General features: G+C 30.6%; 2 protein-coding genes across 4 annotated transcripts; one reads left to right on the forward strand and one right to left on the reverse strand.

Annotated features, from left to right (window-relative positions):
- The first annotated feature begins 868 nt into the window (after positions 1 to 868).
- On the forward strand, positions 869 to 11,977 carry LOC105837059 (endothelin-converting enzyme homolog). Its single transcript, XM_012681530.3, has 17 exons — positions 869 to 1,262; positions 3,062 to 3,131; positions 3,258 to 3,355; positions 4,182 to 4,235; positions 4,389 to 4,446; positions 4,751 to 4,941; positions 5,133 to 5,370; positions 5,486 to 5,735; positions 5,928 to 6,201; positions 6,392 to 6,547; positions 6,731 to 6,966; positions 7,315 to 7,424; positions 7,513 to 7,571; positions 7,716 to 7,764; positions 8,173 to 8,359; positions 8,715 to 8,891; positions 11,231 to 11,977. The coding sequence occupies exons 1-17, from the start codon at positions 1,247 to 1,249 to the stop codon at positions 11,402 to 11,404; spliced, it is 2,397 nt and encodes a 798-aa protein (XP_012536984.1). The 5' UTR covers positions 869 to 1,246; the 3' UTR covers positions 11,405 to 11,977.
- A 640-nt stretch (positions 11,978 to 12,617) lies between these two features.
- On the reverse strand, positions 12,618 to 18,464 carry LOC105837060. Of its 3 annotated transcripts, XM_012681534.3 has the most exons (6): positions 18,317 to 18,403; positions 17,009 to 17,134; positions 16,778 to 16,924; positions 16,507 to 16,563; positions 15,073 to 15,244; positions 12,618 to 14,208 (listed from the first exon to the last, which is right to left on the reverse strand). In XM_012681534.3, the coding sequence occupies exons 1-6, from the start codon at positions 18,386 to 18,388 to the stop codon at positions 13,427 to 13,429; spliced, it is 1,356 nt and encodes a 451-aa protein (XP_012536988.2). In that variant the 5' UTR covers positions 18,389 to 18,403; the 3' UTR covers positions 12,618 to 13,426. The 3 variants fall into 3 exon arrangements, with proteins under 3 accessions (XP_012536988.2, XP_012536986.2, XP_012536987.2); XM_012681532.3 differs by having other exon boundaries at positions 16,778 to 17,134; positions 18,317 to 18,464; XM_012681533.3 differs by lacking the exon at positions 16,507 to 16,563 and having other exon boundaries at positions 16,778 to 17,134.
- Between the last annotated feature and the right edge of the window lie 303 nt (positions 18,465 to 18,767).

The following is an 18,767-nucleotide window of genomic DNA, read 5'->3' on the forward strand; positions in this document are numbered from 1 at the left end:
TTTTGCGCAAACGGAGCTTCTTAATAGCTTAGCTATAGCTAGCAGAGCTTGTGCCGATTCTGCCCGTGCTGTATATTGTAATAATAATTGTTAATTGTTTCGTTTATCCTAACCCAATCGTCACGACACGACCGATCGCGTGCGAAAGATGGATTTCACTTTGCGCAAGGTGGAAGTGACGGAAGTTGTTAGGAAATCGTTACAATTTCATTTTCGCTCGCAGAAATTCCGTCGAACAATATGAGATAAAGTGATTTAAAAGGGAACTATAAGAACTTTAAGCTTATTTATTACATTTACTGTGTTTATATCTAATTAATATTATTATTTTAATATAAAATTTACTATTCAAATAAGATTTTGTGGAACAATTTAAGAATACAATTTTATGAGACGTAAAGGTTTTAAATTTTTATTTATTATTTTGTTCTAGCGTATTTATTTCATATTTTCACTTCATTAAATGTATACAGATAAATGCCATTCACGAGCACGATTTCTAATCTGATTCACGACGCAGGCATAAATGGGAGAGCGAAACAACAATACTCATTGATTTACGATTAGTTAGCGTTCAATTCCGAATTAATCTTTCAAAAGAAAAACGATGATCAGCATGTTTAAAAGTACAAATTACATCCGCGCGTTTGTAGAGAACAAACATTATTTTTGCCAATTGTAGTGACAATATTTTCTTAAGATTTATTATAGAAAACCGTAACCGCATTGTTACAACTGCATTGCGCAATATAAGTAGTTCTAATTTCTAATTATTTTATTTTTGCACAATAAAAATGCAAAAAAATTATAAAACTTACAAGAATAAAAAAGTAGAAGTGTATAACTTAAAAAAGTTAATAACTTACAATAAAATTTAGATTTTTTATAATTTATATATTATATAATAAAAGAAATCTTTATTTAATACTTCCTTAATTTCCAGTAAGGTTTTTTTATTTATCCTTGACACGTGGATGAACTATCAAACTCGATGGTATCAAAAGGGTTGAAGACCCGTCATCAATGGTGGTCAGAAGATACCGAAGAGTCCATTTCTCGCAGGCGTTTTACGCGTGGGTGTTATCGCGGATGGTCGGAAGGGAAAATTGACGTTCGGTCGTCGTTGTTATTCGTTCGACGAGGTACGAGAACCACTGGGAAAATGTGAACGTATGGACACCCGACGTTGTCTGACTCGACTAGTGTTCAGTGTCGTCAGTTCGATCCGGTCAGTGGGCCATTCAGCATGAACAACGAGCGCAGTAAGTTATATTTTTATACGCCAGCCTGTCTACCTGACTTTTCTTTTCCGGTGCACCGTATATATGTATAACCCGGTAATGTTCCCGTTGCCGGTGATATTTTACTAAAGTTAAAGTCAAGAAAAGTTTCTACAATTCTCATGTTACGAGCCTGTTATTCTTGTTCCGCGAGCTACAATTGCGGATACGATACTAACGCACGTAACTAACAATAATGGAAATAACATAATAATTGCATAAATGTATGACCGCACTAAAATTATACTTGTATGATTTCTTAGTCCTTAATAATACTTTTTCTTCTTACAAGGGAAGTGTCACAGGCGTCCGACGCTGATTTGATTCTCCATGAAATATGTTGTTGAACACAAAAATCAAAGACACGTATTTTCTTTACGTGCGAAATTTCATGTTTAGAGGGTAAAATATCCCCCCCCCCAAAAAAAACGATTTTTTCCCTTTCAGGGCAAATATTGTCGGAAGTATGAGAGATAGAAAAAAAATTTTCAATTTTTTTGTTTAACAATATAGCCCCACTTTTAAAGGGGTGTTTCATTCTCTAAACATGAAATTCCGCACATAATAAAAATACGTGTCTCTTTGATTTTTGTGTTTAACAACATATTTTATGAAGAATCAGATTGACGTTGGACGCTCGTAACACTTTTCTTGTTAGTTGCATCTTTTAAAGCTCCTTTATTAAAAAGTAAGAATAAATATATATTGCTTTTAAAGAAAACAATGGAAAAGAAAAAGAAAAAAGTAAAGAATTGCATAAAAAGGTAAACCTATAGGTAGATCTGTTATTAGTTATTTAATTGTGGGTTAAAATTTTTGTTTCAAGTTTGTTTAATTATATTATTTTAAAGATAATAAAATTTTGTTTTATACATTTTATTATTAATACTAAAAAAATTATTTAAAAATATTTAAATTAAAATTATTATATAAAAAATTTTACTATTTTATAATAATAAAAATTATGTTAAAAATAATATATTATATAAATAATACGTATATTTAAAAAATATATAAAAAAATACATTTATAAAAAGATTGATATTTTGTTTATTTAAAATATTTTAAGTCAATTATAAGAAAAAAAATAATTGATTTAACTTTTTAAAATTGTATGTTTTTGAAATTTGACTAAACGTAAAGATGATATCATTTTAATAATGATAAACCTTATTTTGATAATGCAATAATAAAACTAAATTATATGAAAATAATCAAAAACTTGTATTAATAAATGTAGGTTGTTAGATTGTTTAAACTTTTTTTAAATAAAAAAGTAATTTACGAAATATTAATTTTTTCTATATATCGTTGCGTGCGAGCTCCATTGTAAACGCGAGTTTGTACGAAACAATATTTTATACATAGTTATGTACATATAAAAAAGCATATATGTGTGTACGTGTTTATGATACAAACAGTTATGTGTAATGCAAACCTTTTATTTTATTTGTAAATATAATCAATATTTGTATTTTTAAAGACATTACTTATTTAGAAAAAAAATATAAAGTTAAAATAAATAAAAAATTTAAATTTATAAACATACAATTTTATTATTTTTTAATAAGAAAATTAAATTATATATTGAATAGATTTTTTATTACAAATAAATATAATTAAACATTTAAGAAATAATAGATATATATTTTAAACAAAAAATAATTTTTTACATACGCAAATTTATTTTAAATAGTAATTACAGTTTTTTGAAATAATATCATAATTTGTCTTGTCTCGTTGACTGGTTAATAATTATTTTCATATTTTCTTTTTTTCAGAGGATAATGGGTCCGTTTACTCGGTCGGAAGCCAGAACCATCTAATGACGATAAAATCTAGGAAAACCTTGTAAGAAAACGAGAGATTGACAATTTTCTAATTAACGATGACCAATTAAATTGAAAATATACATTTTCTACTTATTACAAGTAGTTCAATCCAAGTTTCCTCTAACTTGATCTATTATATTTGTAGCTTCAAGAAAAAGACTAAGATTCCTAATCTGTTGGTGATAATTTTTTGCTTCCTGGTGGGTTCCTTGTCTGTAACAGTTGTGGTGCTTGCAATACTTTGTAAGTTTCTTCTTTAAAATATCTTATTCGTTAATAGACTAAATTATATTAAATATAGATATATTATTCTATAGATCTATTAAATTATGTTACTTATCAAATTACATCAATTAAAAAGATATATTATTAAAAAAATTTTTTTTTTGCAAATATAATATCATACATTTTTTAAATAAAATATAAATATTGTTTCTATTAGGACATTATTTAATACAAATTTGTTTTACGAAAATAATATATACAAATTAGAATTACAGTAAAAACATTTAAAATTTGTTAAATGCCATCGCACTTGTTACGTCTCGATATCGTATCTAAGTCCTTCAACTGTAAGCTTACTAAGCTAAATCAAAATTATAGTAGGTATAACTTTTAATAATAGGTATGAGAACCGGAAATAGTTTCTATTTAAAAAGAAATGACTCAACTCTTACGATACATTTTCTGTACTTCCTTGCAATTAGATATCCTTGACGAAGTATTGAGAAACCATTTAGCTTTTAGCATCTTCGATCGCCATTGACATTGTATGAATATTTTAGCGATCATGGCTATGGATTGTGCATGCCACGTGTGTTGTTTCAAGGAATAACTTTTATTGCGTGTTTATCATGCTGTTATTATGTGACATTGCTTTTCATGTAGTTATTTCTATAAATAATTCCTATTATATACAAAGTATTCCTAGAGAAAATTACTGTAATAACGCTCTTTTAATTACCCCCCTTGTTTTCTACAAAATTTGAGAGTAGTTTCTTTACGGTAAAAATATGGAAATACTTTTAATTTTGGAATAATTAAATAAAAATACAATACGTTGTTGCAGATGCGTGTAATAGTATGGTAAAGATATGTGACAGTGAGGATTGCGTGCGAGTCGGTAAGAGATACATAGTTATTATACTAATGGGGTGATATATACTTGCCCTATTATTTATAGTCCTTTTCACAAACACATTGCGCAAAATGATAAAAAAGGAATTTATGGCAATTATCGTAATGTGGAAACAATTATTTTTCTTTCTTTACTCAGCGGCTAGTTTGAAGGAATCTATGAATGTGTCCGTAGATCCTTGCGACGATTTTTATCAGTGAGTAAAATGTCGCGTCATGCCGTTGTTATGTACTGGACGGATGCTCACTTCGCGATATTACACCACATGCAAAATTCTATCGTTCTGCAAATCTATTATTCTGCGTTACATAAATACTGCACTTGCGTGTTTCACTTTCACTCGCTTGTGTGAGACGTATTATCACGAATTTATGCCATTCTAATTGAAGTCTTCTTTATTTATTATTATTGTTTTATTTTTATTTTTCTTATTTATGTGTAATTTATTAAACTATTATACCTTAATTATTTTTACGAAATATAAAGTCTTTCTTCTTTAGCTACGTATGCAGCAGATGGCCGCAGGAGCATCCTATTCCGGATTCCAGCTTGACGAATTCCTGGTTCAACGAGCGCAACGATCGTATGCTTAGGAAAATCAGAGAGCTGCTGAAAGTTAATATGTCTGCCAGTGAGGTACCCTGGGCAGTGATGCAGGCCAAGACTATGTTCACTAGCTGCATGGACGTGCGTACGTGCACTGTTTTTGTTTAATTAGGTAGCTGTCAGTCAAAGAAACAATTGCTATAGTCAGAAATATATTAATTATAACACAATGTATGTATATAGAAGTAATAATCAGTAATATTTAATACAAATTTATAATTATTTTTAAAATTCGTAACTATTTATCTTAATTTTGGATTTACTTCCGAATTTCAGATACCATGAATGAGCTCAATTTGTCCCCACTATTCGATCTGTTGGAGTTATTAAATTTACCTGTGATCCCCGCAAGAGACATTAATAAAACAACCAATTACATTGAACAACTCGCTAGGATAAAGAAAGTTTTAAACTATGACATTTTTTTTGGCTTGGATGTCATGCCCGATTTAAAGAACAAGAGCAAGAACGTAATCTCCTTCGACCTTCCGGATCATTCCAGTCCTTTCCCCACGTATGTATACCTTTTTACGGTGTTTAATTTTTATTTTCTAATGTTTTGTAAACTACTTAATTAATATATATATATATATATATATATACTAACAAATTTTTGATTATAATAAAAGTGAAAAAGAATTAGAAAAGCGGTTGCACACTGTCAGATCACGATTGCGAAAATTAGACGAGTTAGATGACGAAGCCATGCTGAGCGAGAACGAAAATATTGAGCTTACTTATATGACTGATGTTATTAAAGAAGTTATCAGCAATGGCACCATAAATGAGTGCACGTCGGAAGACGAAATTATGATATTAGAAACTAAATTAGAGAATTTTGTTGAGATGCTTTACAATATTAGCAATCTTCTCTATGACGTAAGTATTTTTTTGGTTAAATTAATTTTAAATTAAAATTTATTAAGGATAAATGTTTATTTTTACAAGAAAACTGATAAGATAAAAATCTATCTTTATCACATTTTATTATATCTGTTGCAAAATTTTATAATATTGAATCTTAAGAAATACTATATATTCAATTTAAGAGAATAAAAATTCGTCTTACAGATAACTGGTGCAGAAAATCAGAGTGTTTCTATGGAAGACTTGAGTGATAGCGATTACATGCTGGTAGATGATCTACAAAAGTTGACAGACCAATATGTAATAGAGATGAATTCATCCCTCACGCCTAATCTGATTTGGCGTCCTTTTATTGAATCCCTTTTTAAAGGGATTGTTAAGTTGGATCTTGATGAAAAGGACAAAGTTCTCATTAACAATTTGGACTTTTTAAAAAATATTGCACTGTTGTTTGCTATTATGCCGGAGGAAACCATAGGTATGTATTTTGATATGTCAACTAAGTCCAATTTAAATTACTGTTTAAATTATTAATTAAATTAAATTTGAAATTATTAATCTTATAATCTCTATAATAGTTGAATTATTTTTAATAATAATACTTAAATTTGGTATTTTGTTTTTAATAAAGTTTTTCAAAATCCGATATTTTTTAAAATTTGATTCAGAAAGCTACATTTGGTGGACCATTGTGGACATTGTGGTGCCCCATTCTTCCAATAAGCTCAGGAATATTTGGAACGATTATGTAAATAAGTTAATAGATGTGGAAGTAGGTGAATCGAAATCGTTGAACTGCGTGTCGGTAGTCAATGAATTAATGGGTATACATTGATGCTTAATGATTCTATTTAAAATTTAAACCTCTCATTATATTATTTTAAATTATGTTTAATGTTGATATATATAATTTTTTCTACAATTTAGATTTTATAAATATATTTTTACAATTTACAATTTTTTAAAATCTTGGATGCTTTCAATTAATAGTATCTGTTGACTTTTAGGAATGGCGGTGTCATGGCTGTTCGTAGATCCGACATTTCACGAGAACAAAGTTAATAGAGTACAAGAAATGTTAGAAGACATAAGAGAGGCGTTCGCGTCGCTTGTGATCAAGACAGATTGGATGGATCAATCGACGAAAACGGCAACGCTGGAAAAGAGCCAGAAAATGGTCTCTGAAATTGGATTTCCCACATGGCTCTTTAACGAAGAAAAGCTCAACGACTATTACAAAGGTGTAAGTCTCATAAAAAAATTAATCTTAAATATTAATCTTAAAATAATTTTTTGCAATAGTAAGCAACAAATATGTTTTGCATATAATCCATAATTAAAGTTTCTTATTTAATTGTATAATTTATATATAATATATTTTTGTACATGTTTGTGTGTGTGTGTGTGTGTGTGTGTGTGTGTGTGTGTGTGTGTGTGTGTGTGTGTGTGTGTGTACATTTATATATATATATATACAATATAAAATTTTTTATTATATTTTATTTATTTTATCTATCTCTTTCTCTCTTATGTGACTGACAATTGCAATATTTATAACATTATTATTTTGCATTGATCTGTTAATGTTTAGATAAGCCTATCGGAAATAAACTATCTAGAAAATATGATACAAATCGTGCAATTGCAATCAAATACCACGTTGGCGAGTCTGCACGACGATAATGTATACAACGAGTCATAGTAAGTAAAAAGTTTTGACAAATATTATCAATAAAAATCAGTGCTGAGATTTTTCTTCTTCATGCTTCTTTTTATTGCGGATGATCAGCTGGGCAACTGATCCTACTGTTGTAAATGCATTCCACACCTTTCAACTTAATCATATAAGTACGTAACAACTTGCTAATCCTTTACAAAGAAAGCATAAATTAATACAGATATGTTAATAATCTGTTTAGTTAAAAAGGTTAAGCTTTTTTTATTATTATATTACATTAACATAAACTCTTGTTTTATTATTCACGCATGCAGCTATACCTGCTGGAATTCTGCAATTCCCATTTTATGAATTGGGTCTTGAGTAAGAATAGGAATAATTAATTTATATTATCTTTATGTATAAAAAATAATATAACATTAAAAATAAAAGGAAAATATACGGAAAAGAATTGTTTTATTGAACAAATTAAAAATTTAGCTAGATACAGGTCTACAAATAATTTTTGTTAGACCATCAAAATAATTACAATATGTAGAACGTTCGAGTTGATTGCTAGGATATCAAAAATTTTCAGCTGCATCGCTCATTGTACTACATTTTTCAGTATTATTTTGATGATCTAACAAAATTATTTTTAGTTTTATATACAGCTAAGTTTTTAATTACTTTAGCAAAATTGTGTAGAAAATAAAAAGCATAGATTTTTCGAGACGTTATTACATAAAGACAAAAAGAAAAAGTTAACACTTGTTTTAAAAATAATTGCAGAGCCTTAAATTACGGCGCTATCGGTACGATACTTGGACACGAGTTAACTCATGGATTCGACAATAGTGGTCGGCATTACGACGGTGACGGAAATCTTCGACAATGGTGGACCAATGAAACCATTTCGGAATACTCGGATAGGACTCAGTGTTTTATAGATCACTATAACACTTATTATATGGATGAGGTGATTATATCAAGTAATATTTTTATAAAGCGTTTAATATTAAAATAATAATTTTATAAAACTTGATTTTATAGAGAAAAAAGAAAAAAAATAGACAAATAAAAAAAAAGTTACAATATTGAATATGAAAATATTTTTAAGCATCTTATAAAATTGTTATATTAATTTTAATCAGAATGTAATATTGTATTTTATTAGAATATTATTTTCTAATTTTTATTGATTTATATATTTCTTATCGTAAGTTAAACCACAATTCTATGTAAAAATTAATTTCTATGGAAGAATCGGCCTTAGTCTTACGGAGTTAAATGACCCGAGCGTGCCAATGAGTTAATATATACGTTTTGCATAGGTCGACGATTACATCGACGGCGAGCTAACCCTGGACGAGAACATCGCCGATAATGGCGGCCTTCGCGAAGCCTTTCTCGCTTACCAGAGATGGAAGAACCGGCACGGTCGAGAGCCTATACTTCCGGGATTCACCCAGTTTACGCACGATCAGCTATTTTTTCTTTCTTACGCACACGTAAGCTAATATTCTAGAATTATAATATATAATAGCGAACCGTTCCAATTACTATATTAAGTTAAAACCCCACAGATTTATTGAAGTTTTCAAACTTTAAAAAGTGAAACAAAAATAATATATTAAAATAATATATCAATAAAAATATCAAGAAGACGAGTAAATTATGATGTAGCAAGAGAATAAGTAATTTTATTAGAAATAATTTAATATAAATTAGATTTAAATCTCAAAATTTAAATCTAATTTATATCAAATTATTTCTAATAAAATTACTTATTCTCTCGCTACATCATAATTTGCTCGTCTTCTTGACCTTTATTGATATATTATTTTTATAAATTACACGAGCGTTTACATACTTATCTATTGTTTAATATTAAAATACTTAGCAAAATAAAAAGTTAAAAAATTAATAAAAAAATTTTACCTGATAATGAATATTTAAAGTTCAAATATTTGTAGTTTATGTTTTCGTAAAAAAATTATTTTTAAGTTTGTCAAAGATTTTTATGATAAAATAGTTGCTTTTTTTAAATAATAAAGAGAGAATTCGTTCACGTGTCAGGAATTCACGGATTTATCTGTCTCGTATTTAAATTATTGAATCGTATATTTTTAAGTCGTAAAATTCTTGGTGGATGATGTAGTAATCATCAATTTATAGGACTGGATCCATCGTTGCTTGATTTCTTAATATAAATTTCTTTTATCAAATAAATGCGCTTCATAACGAGCAACCTTCGCTAAAAGGATGATTCTCATTTAAATACTGTCTCGATCATTCGGATAAATAAGAATTAGAGATGGCGAGATTAGTAGCAATGAATTATAATCGATATTCAGTCTAACAGCAATAAATTACAAATAGCATTCAGTGTATCCTTGAGTCGCGCGTTTGGATCCTATTAATTTCACTTCTTTAATTCCCTTGTCGGTTAAAACTTCTCCATATAATTATGCGATATATTACATAAAAAATCATTTCCATTTTGTTAAATATTTTCTTTTTATAAAAGTTTAAGTTCTTCCTAAAAATTGTTTTTAATATTGTACAAATTATAAATTAATATTTATTATATTACTAGTTATGCCCTGCCACGCGTTACTGTGGCCCTCTATTTTTATGCTACGTTTTTTTCAAATTTTCTTTGCTTTCGTTGTTTAACTTTCAAAAGTTACTTTACTGTTGCTCTTTTTATTTTATTTTTGAATAAGCATTTATCTATCTTTAATAAATCTAATATTCATTTATTCACGTACTTCTAACTTACTTTATTTATTTATTGTTTTGTATTTTTTTAATAATGTAATATAAATCTTATTAAAACTTTGAAATAATTTTCAATTAAAAAAAAACAAATTTTTTTTAAATATCTATTTTTTTAAATTAAGCATTTTGAATTAGAGTGTATGTATTTAATTTATTATTGATTAATTTTGTAAATCAATATTTTGTTATTTTTTTCTAAAAGCTGCCATGGATTTAGAAATTCATTCAAAAGACTGTTTTAAATAAGTTCCTTTTTTTCAATAAAATAACAGCTATCTTTATTTTTCTAATTACCTTAATTTAAACACAATAGAAACATTCTTCGCCTCTCCCGGTCTCTCCCGGTCTCTCCCCGTTTCTCCCGGTCTCTCCCCGTCTCTCCCCGTCTCTCTCCATTTCTCCCGGTCTCTCTCCGTCTCTCCCGGTCTCTCCCCGTCTCTTTCTGTCTCTCCCGATCTCTCTCGGTCTCTCCCGTCTCTCCCCGTCTCTCCCGGTCTCTCCCGGTCTCTCCCGGTCTCTCCTCGTCTCTCCCCGTCTCTCCCCGTCTCTCCCGGTCTCTCCCGGTCTCTCCCGGTCAATATAATTATTTCGAAATTATTTAATTTAAAATGATTTAATTTAAAATAATTATTATCATATCTGTAATTATTTCGAAATTAGTGTTCAATTTTACTTTTTTTAATATTCTGTATTTGTTCTTTAATATAAACATTTTTCTCAAATTCTTTATTATTTAAATTTTATTATTTAATTTATATAAATTCAAGCATTTATCTATCTTTAATAAATCTAATATTCATTTATTCGCGTACTTCTAACTAAATTCAATACAATGTTGTGTCAAAATTACAAAAAAATAACATTAAAAAAATATTGTTTAAAATTAAATTATGGCCATCATTTTTGAAACAAACGGTATTTCCATAATCAGACCCCATAAGAACACTACCGGTTACGAATGCAACGTTGTGTCAAAATTTCAAAGCAATCGGTGAATAACTTACGGAGATCTTAAATGAGTAATAAACATTTTACATTTTTATTTATATAGATTTTATTATTTCAGTTATGGTGCGAATCTTATACTGCTACATCATTGAAGTGGCTGTTGAAAGATTCTCATTGTCCCGGTCACGTGAGACTTCAAGCTGTACTGAGAAATTCCAAAGAATTTAGTGCCGCATGGAATTGTCCTGTAGAGTCAAGCATGAACCCTTCGAAAAAGTGTCATATGTGGTAAATAGCTGCTTTTATCTTTGGCAGATAAAAGATGACGTTTGTTATTTAATATCGTTGATTAATCAAATATTTACCATTTTGTGATATGGAACTAAAAAAACTCAGAACGATAATAATCTAATAATAATTAAAACAATTTATTATTTTGTGAGACTCATGACAACTTACAGTAATGTAAAAGCATTATCTAATAATAAGATTTTCTTTTCTATTTATTTTTAATCAACAATGATTGATATGGAATTAATGTGGACACGGAGTTTGTACGAAGTTTTGTACTGCAGTCGCTATAATTATTGTTGTCCGTTTAATGTATGATATGTGACAAATTGTTTTTATGTAATTTCCGTAAGATCTTTCGCACGTTGGGGACTAGCATCAACGAGAAATTAAAGAGTGGTTCAATAATGTTTGTAATAAAAGAACTTTATTTACGTATAAAAAATATTTTTCAACTCCTACATTCTTTATTTTTTTACATGTCTAAATAGAATTTTTAATCTTGTTTTGCCATTTCGATTGGTACAAGATAGAAAATTATACACAATAGTATGTTATATACATGTAGTACCGCTTAAAAGTTTGGAAATGTTTTCCTAATTTTAGAGTTAGAAAAAAATTTCAATATCTCCGTGAGAAATAGTTGTAGAAAAAAAAAAACATTTAAAAGTACGCAGAAATAGCTTTCCAACCATGTAGTTGAAAAATTTTTTTAGATTTTTTATCATGGTTAAAAATAAATTAAAAAATATACTTTTTCAGGTTTTTAAAAAATACGTTGTGTCAAGTCAACTTGTTAAATAATAACGTTAAAAAACTTTTTTGACATTTTATCGGAAAGTACTCAAAATAAACTTTTATTTGCTTGTTGCAAATTTCTTTAACGATTTTTTTCCGCAATGTTATAAGCTTTTAAAGTTGGTGACATAGTATAAGTTAAATTCGTACACAACAGCAGATTTCCAAGTCGTCGAAATAGTTTGCACTGTTTTGTTTATTTACATTAGGCTCCTGAACAGATACTGATTCGGTCGAGATAATATTGCTAAGTGAAGTGTTGTTGTCAGAGCACATTTTCAGTATCGAATAAGTAGCGTTCTTGAACTTTTGAGCGGTAGGTGTGTTTTAAATTTTATTTCCATTAAGTTCTCTTATTATTTTATATTACTTTATTTATTTATTGCTAATAAAGAGAGAATGTTATTAAAAAAGATTGATGATGTAGCTTCTTTATTAGAGTAAAACGTTGCATAGAAAATTAAAAAGAGTATTAACATTTTGGAAAATTTATTTATTTAAATATTAAGTAAATTTATAAACTATTTAATCCTTAGATGTACATGATTTCTTCATAAAAATTTATAAAGACCAAATAACAGAAATATGATTTTGATAAGTTAAGTCATCAAAGATAGAGTTTAAGATTCTTCTTCAAAAATTATACAAAACACCGATAAGATACTTAAAAATCGATTATCTTCTGGAAGCTTACATATTCACATTCACTATTATCAGTGTTTAATAATCATGGAAAAAACATAATAAAAATATAATATTATTACGCCGTAAATATGTATGCTTATGTTTACTAAAAATTTATATAATAATGATCTCTACATAAATGATAATTTTTTTATATTTCTGAGCTAATCATTCCAATATTTATGTTAACAATTGAAAAGACAGTCAATAACATCTACACAATTTTCACAATTATTTCCAGATTCAACCGAAGCCACTAGATAAACGCAAAAATTTATCTAGGGACGGTCGTCTTTTATAGTACCTTGTTAGTGCGTAAAAGAACACACCTTCCCAATAGCTTCGATTTAATCGAAGATATAAATATTATTAGGAAAGTAGCTACGTAGACCGTTATAGAGGAAAAAGCACGAGCGAACTTTTCCGATCGATTCGACACTTCAGTGATGAGTTGTGCTGAGCAATTCTCCGGCGTAAATACGTATTTCTATCAAGAAATTCCAGTAGCCTATTTTATTGTCCATATTACAAGATAAACATTCTAATATACGTAACCACCGTTGGCATCAGTGGGTTGCACGTATTCCTGCTTGCTGCTGGCGGAGGTGACGGTGCATCCGGCGCACGCAGTGGTGGGCTTGTACCCCTGTGGGACCGTTTTGATGTGCGTGATGGTCGGTTGGACTGAGGTTTTGGTAACTGTGGTTTCGGTCTTCAACGCCGGGTTCTCGACCGCAACCGAGTCACTGCCGACCGGAGAGGGCTCGGGCGTGGGTACTCCCGGAATCTGTTGCGGTATAAGCGACTGTATGGGGCCAGGTATGAAAGATATGCCTGGAATGGACGAGATGTCAAATCCGTTCTCGAACGGATTCGGGAAGCTCTCCAGCGGATTCGAGAAGGTCGGCAGGCCCGCGAACACGTTTTGGAACGTCGACTGGGTGTTGTCGAAGAAGGTTTGGAACGGATTGGCCTTGATGCCGGTGGCTACCACGTGATGAGCAACTGGTACGCCAGTTTTTACGTAATGGTGCACGGGGTACGGCACTGGACGAGGCACTTCTACGGGATACGGACGATCCACGGTGACCTGGACGGGTTGGGGGACGCGAACGTAGTAGGGTTTGGGGATCTCAACGGTGTGCGGAACGGGAACGGGGACGGCGACGTGTTTGGTCACCGGTACATGGTACGGTTGGGGCACTTGCACTTGTACGTGGTGATCTATGGTTTTCACGGGTAGGTTGCCGTACGAGGAGTATGCGTAGTGATTGGGGAAGTTGTTGACAGAGGTGTAGGAAGACACGCCATTCCGAACCGCACCTGAAACAGAGGAAAAAAATTTTTTACTGAAGAAATGTCATCAGTTGTTTTGTTCACGTTTTTACATGGAGAATATACATATGGGTGGAATTGTATAATTACAATTTTAGAATTATATAATTAATTTTCTGTTTTTTTTTTTTCAGAAAGTGTATAGTAATAATGACAACAGAATTTAAATAGCACTTTTTTCTTAAAGTTTAAAAATGCAAATCCACAATACAAGTTAACAAATTAATTATAAGTAAGTAATAATAAAATAAAATAACTACCAACAAAAGAATTAAATTGCCAAATAAAAAGATCTACCCTGATTAAATAAATATTCACATATTTATCTATTTGTAAATATCTTTCAAAATTCTTCTATTATAATTTTCTGACATAAATTTATGTTTCACGTTGGATACAATGCAGAATTTCGAAAACTGAATACACGGATTTCTTTCTGATCAAGCGTAAAACGACAAACGCCACGAAGTTGGAGAAACTCTCTGTTTTTTTTAATTATATAACATAATAAATATTCATAAGCTGGCTGCCGAAAATTTGCATTTATCTTCGATGAAAGGCGAACAAATCACTCAGCCCGTGACAGGTGACAAGGTGTTTTCATATGTCATCTCGACATTAGTCAAGCATTAGAATAGTTCTACGTGACTCTCTTGGCGATCGGCCTCGAACTCGACTCTCTTGACCGCGAATGGAAACTCCCGAATACCTTACGCAATATCTCGACGCAAACGGTATATTCATGCTTATTTTTACAAGTCTAATTTAGATTTAGAAGAGGTGCCGTAAATTCTCGATGGGCGCGGCGTGACCGAAGGAGGTCGTAAATTCTCTCAGTAGTTCGATGCTCACCTTGGGTCTCCGTGGGCAGATGAGACGCCGACACCTTCACCTGTGGAAGGGAGACATGCGGAATTTCCACGTGCTTTTGAACGACCGCTGGCTGCTGCACGTGGTGGACCTCGGGGATCACGGTCTTCTGCAGATGCACAGTATCGAATTTCGGCTGTTCCTGGACGGTAGTCTACGACAATTCGATATTTACGCGTTAAACAATTGTACGATAAAAGGACCGATTTGAAAGACATACTTAATATATACTATCTTCTAAGAAAAGGATGTGCGACTGAGTTTTTTTTTTCTTATTGTATCAGACTATTAAATCTTTAGTTTTTGAGCTTTTTCAAGAAAGAAATCAAAAGAGACTGAAGTGTGTTTAGCCGTGTTTATTATTTTATGGATATTTATGTATACATGAGGTATACAATGAGAAAGACTTAGCAGTATATATTCCCTCCTTAAAAGATAATATTGAATATCTCTCTCAAGTCAGTTCTTCATGATTGAAAATTTACATTTGGATTGATGCATGCTCTAACTATTTTGATAGTTTGCACTGTTTTCAGAATGGTGACCAATTAAAAATCTGATATTGTTCTCGATGGATTTAAACGTGAATCTTTGATACAGAAAGAAGACGCGCACCTCACACAATCATATATGATATAATAATAAAGATATTAATGTGAAAGCATACATAAAATACAAATTTTACTGCAACGTTAAAAAGAAGTCAACTATAGAATTAAAATTAGAGAAGGGGATTAATTAATTTGAGATTAGAGTAACAAGATAATGCGTAAGCAAGGTAAGAATAAAATGTAAAATTATAATATATAATATAATGGATTGATAGTAACACGATAAATTAGAATTTATTTACATTAATTACATTAATTGTTGCAGCACAGGGACGAATTTAGTAACATATTAACAAGCTTCCTAATTAATATATATTTTCGGAAAAGAATAATATAAATTTATATTATATAATTAACATATATTAATTAACAACCGCCATTTTCTAGATGATTATTTCGATTATTACATAAATTTAATAATTGATAATATAATTTAGTATTTAATAAACTATTATTATCTTGACATAATATCAAAGATTTGAATATTCCTCATTTCATATGTATGCATTGCGTGCAATTTTCGAAAACGCTGAGAAAGATTTTGTAAATAAAAACATAAAAGCAGTTACTCGTTACAATGGGCCGGTTCATCATTTATGACATCTCCATAGTGTCAAAACGTCATATTCTCTCAAGAATAATCGATTACATTTTAACAAGCAGTAAGCAAAATGGATCACCGAGAAGATATTGATCATTTTAAAGAGCACTAATTGAAAGAAAAAAGCGTAGAGTTTTACGAATTAATTTAGAATTAGTATAAAGTTGTATGATTGTGGAGAAATGATATGATCGATAAATGTACCTTGATAACAATAGGCTTTTTATCATCAACGACAGGTCCAATGTAATTGTTAAGAATCTGCGATAGGAAAGTAAATGGGTTACTGCAACGATTCAACAAATGTTGAAGTTTCACACATACTATACCTTATTTATAAGTTCTAATAGTTCGACTGCAAGGAATAAATAATTTGATAGAAGAGAAAAAAATTATAAAATTTCACTCTTTTATCAAAATCAAATTTAAAGTAAAATTAACATGACTGAATGACTTTGACGAGCTTTTTGATCACCTGAACGGTATCGGGTATCCCGTAGGAGGTAGATGGCACGAGAAGGGAAGCGCTGTTCTTGTCGGCATCACCGGACTCGAAGACATCAGCTACCAGAGGCTTGCCGGGTGTGTGGTTGGGCAGACCGTATTCCGGTTGAGGTTGTACCTGGAACGATTGGTCCGCTGGAACCGTGTCGTCTGGAACTGTGTAAGAACCTATGTAGCCGCCGGCGGCTTTTGAAATCTGTACCTCATTTTCGTTTTCATGATGCTCGTGATGATGATGATGATGCTCGGTTCCATAGCGCGGATCGCCTGGCAGGATGTCCCTCTTTTGCTTATCGGCCGGCGCTGCTAGAGCTGCCGCGAAGCAGACCTGGAAGTGTAACATTTGACATAAATTAGTGAAATAGAATAAACAAATATAATATATAGTCTTATTGTCTTCTAATTGTGTGTGTGTGTGTGTGTGTGTATACATAAAATAAAATAATATGTAAAATATTTTTAAACATTGAATAATATAGTTGCTATATAATAGAGATATAAAAGTGTATATTTATATATACGTGTTATATTTGTGTTTACTGGTTTGTTTTCTTTCCTTACACTATCTTGTATTACTTCATAGTTTATTTAATTACATTAGAATTATCATCCATGACAAACTAAAATCAGTTTCTTTTATTTATTGTTTTGCAATTTTTTACATAATTTTAAACCGGCTTTAGCAATTAAATTTAAATATTATGAAATTGATACGGGATCCATACATTTTAATGAATGCAAAAATATACCGAATTCAAACTTCCACATGTTATCTCATTTACCAACGCAAATGTGACTTTTTCTGCTTCTCTAAAGATCACAAAATGCAAAAGTGATATTAATAATTAATAACTCTCTATACAAGCTCATTATAATTTATTTAATGTACATAATTAACAGTTTTTGTTTGAAAAATTTGTTTGTTTTTTACAAAATAATTTTTAAATATAAATCTAAGATTATTATATTAAAAAAATTTATTTCTATTTGTATGAAACAAATATTGTTTTTTAAAAATTACAATTTGAAGCTAATTTGTCTAATTTTTAAATTATAATATTAGTCGTTGTCAGCACAACAAATCTGAAGCACTCAATTCTTTGTTATTAAAAAATTGTTGCGATTGAATAATAAGTAATTTTGTCCGCATATTAGAGAATTATTATTAAATAATTTACAATACGTATGCACACAATATTATAAAGTTTATATAAAACACTTAATATTTTTTAATAGTGTACATATTAAACCAATATTATTGTAGAGATTATAAGTTAATCTGAATTTATGAAAGTAGAGAGAGAAACACATTGCAAACATGATTTTTTAAAAATTGTGTATCAATCTTTTTACTAAAATGTTGCAGACGGAGGGAGGCAGAATTACAACTTGAAAATAATCAAAAAGCCACAAAGTCGCCTTATGAAATTTGTCATCTGACGATCACAATTTCAGGGATAAGGAGAAAGAGAGATAGAGAGAAAGAGACGGAAGTGCGGTGGTCTCTTACCACAAACGTGAACAGGAGGAGCTTCATGTTAGCCGTGTGATGCCAGGGCGATGAACATCTGCCCGGAGACATTTCGACCTTTTATACTCCGGAGTCTTCCTCCCCCCAAGACGATCTTCCTTCGCGTGTCGCAATCGCGGTGGCATTGGCAGAAACTAGATTTTTTTAATTTACTCCACCGACTTCTCTGGCTCACGCGTTCGTTTATTCTCTTTGACACTGCCCTCCGAAAACTCCGAATAAAAGACTAATGCGAACATTTCGGCGGTGTTGTACCCGTCGCCATTGTCAACCGGGGTTTCCTAAGAAAGGTTGCCCATTCTTCAACGACTATTCGGTTAAAGCTGCCTCCATGAGAATGATCACGATCATTTATGTAAATGAATATTATAATGGGTATAGACGTCAGCACGTCTTGCGTATTTTTACAGGTCCGTTGGCCTTTCGCTTC

This window comes from Monomorium pharaonis, chromosome 4, assembly GCF_013373865.1.
Source record: "Monomorium pharaonis isolate MP-MQ-018 chromosome 4, ASM1337386v2, whole genome shotgun sequence".
Lineage (NCBI taxonomy): Eukaryota > Metazoa > Arthropoda > Insecta > Hymenoptera > Formicidae > Monomorium > Monomorium pharaonis.

Excerpts from the sequence above, each read along its gene's own strand:
- LOC105837059 (XM_012681530.3), top strand. Across the intron at positions 6,202-6,391 it reads TATGCCGGAGGAAACCATAG|AAAGCTACATTTGGTGGACC; the intron begins GTATGTATTTTG and ends AATTTGATTCAG. Across the intron at positions 7,425-7,512 it reads AATGTATACAACGAGTCATA|CTGGGCAACTGATCCTACTG; the intron begins GTAAGTAAAAAG and ends GCGGATGATCAG.
- LOC105837060 (XM_012681532.3), bottom strand. The coding sequence starts at position 18,388 with ATGTCTCCGGGCAGATGTTCATCGCCCTGGCATCACACGGCTAACATG. Across the intron at positions 16,564-16,777 it reads GGATACCCGATACCGTTCAG|ATTCTTAACAATTACATTGG; the intron begins GTGATCAAAAAG and ends TTCCTATCGCAG. Across the intron at positions 15,245-16,506 it reads AAAAGCCTATTGTTATCAAG|ACTACCGTCCAGGAACAGCC; the intron begins GTACATTTATCG and ends GAATTGTCGTAG.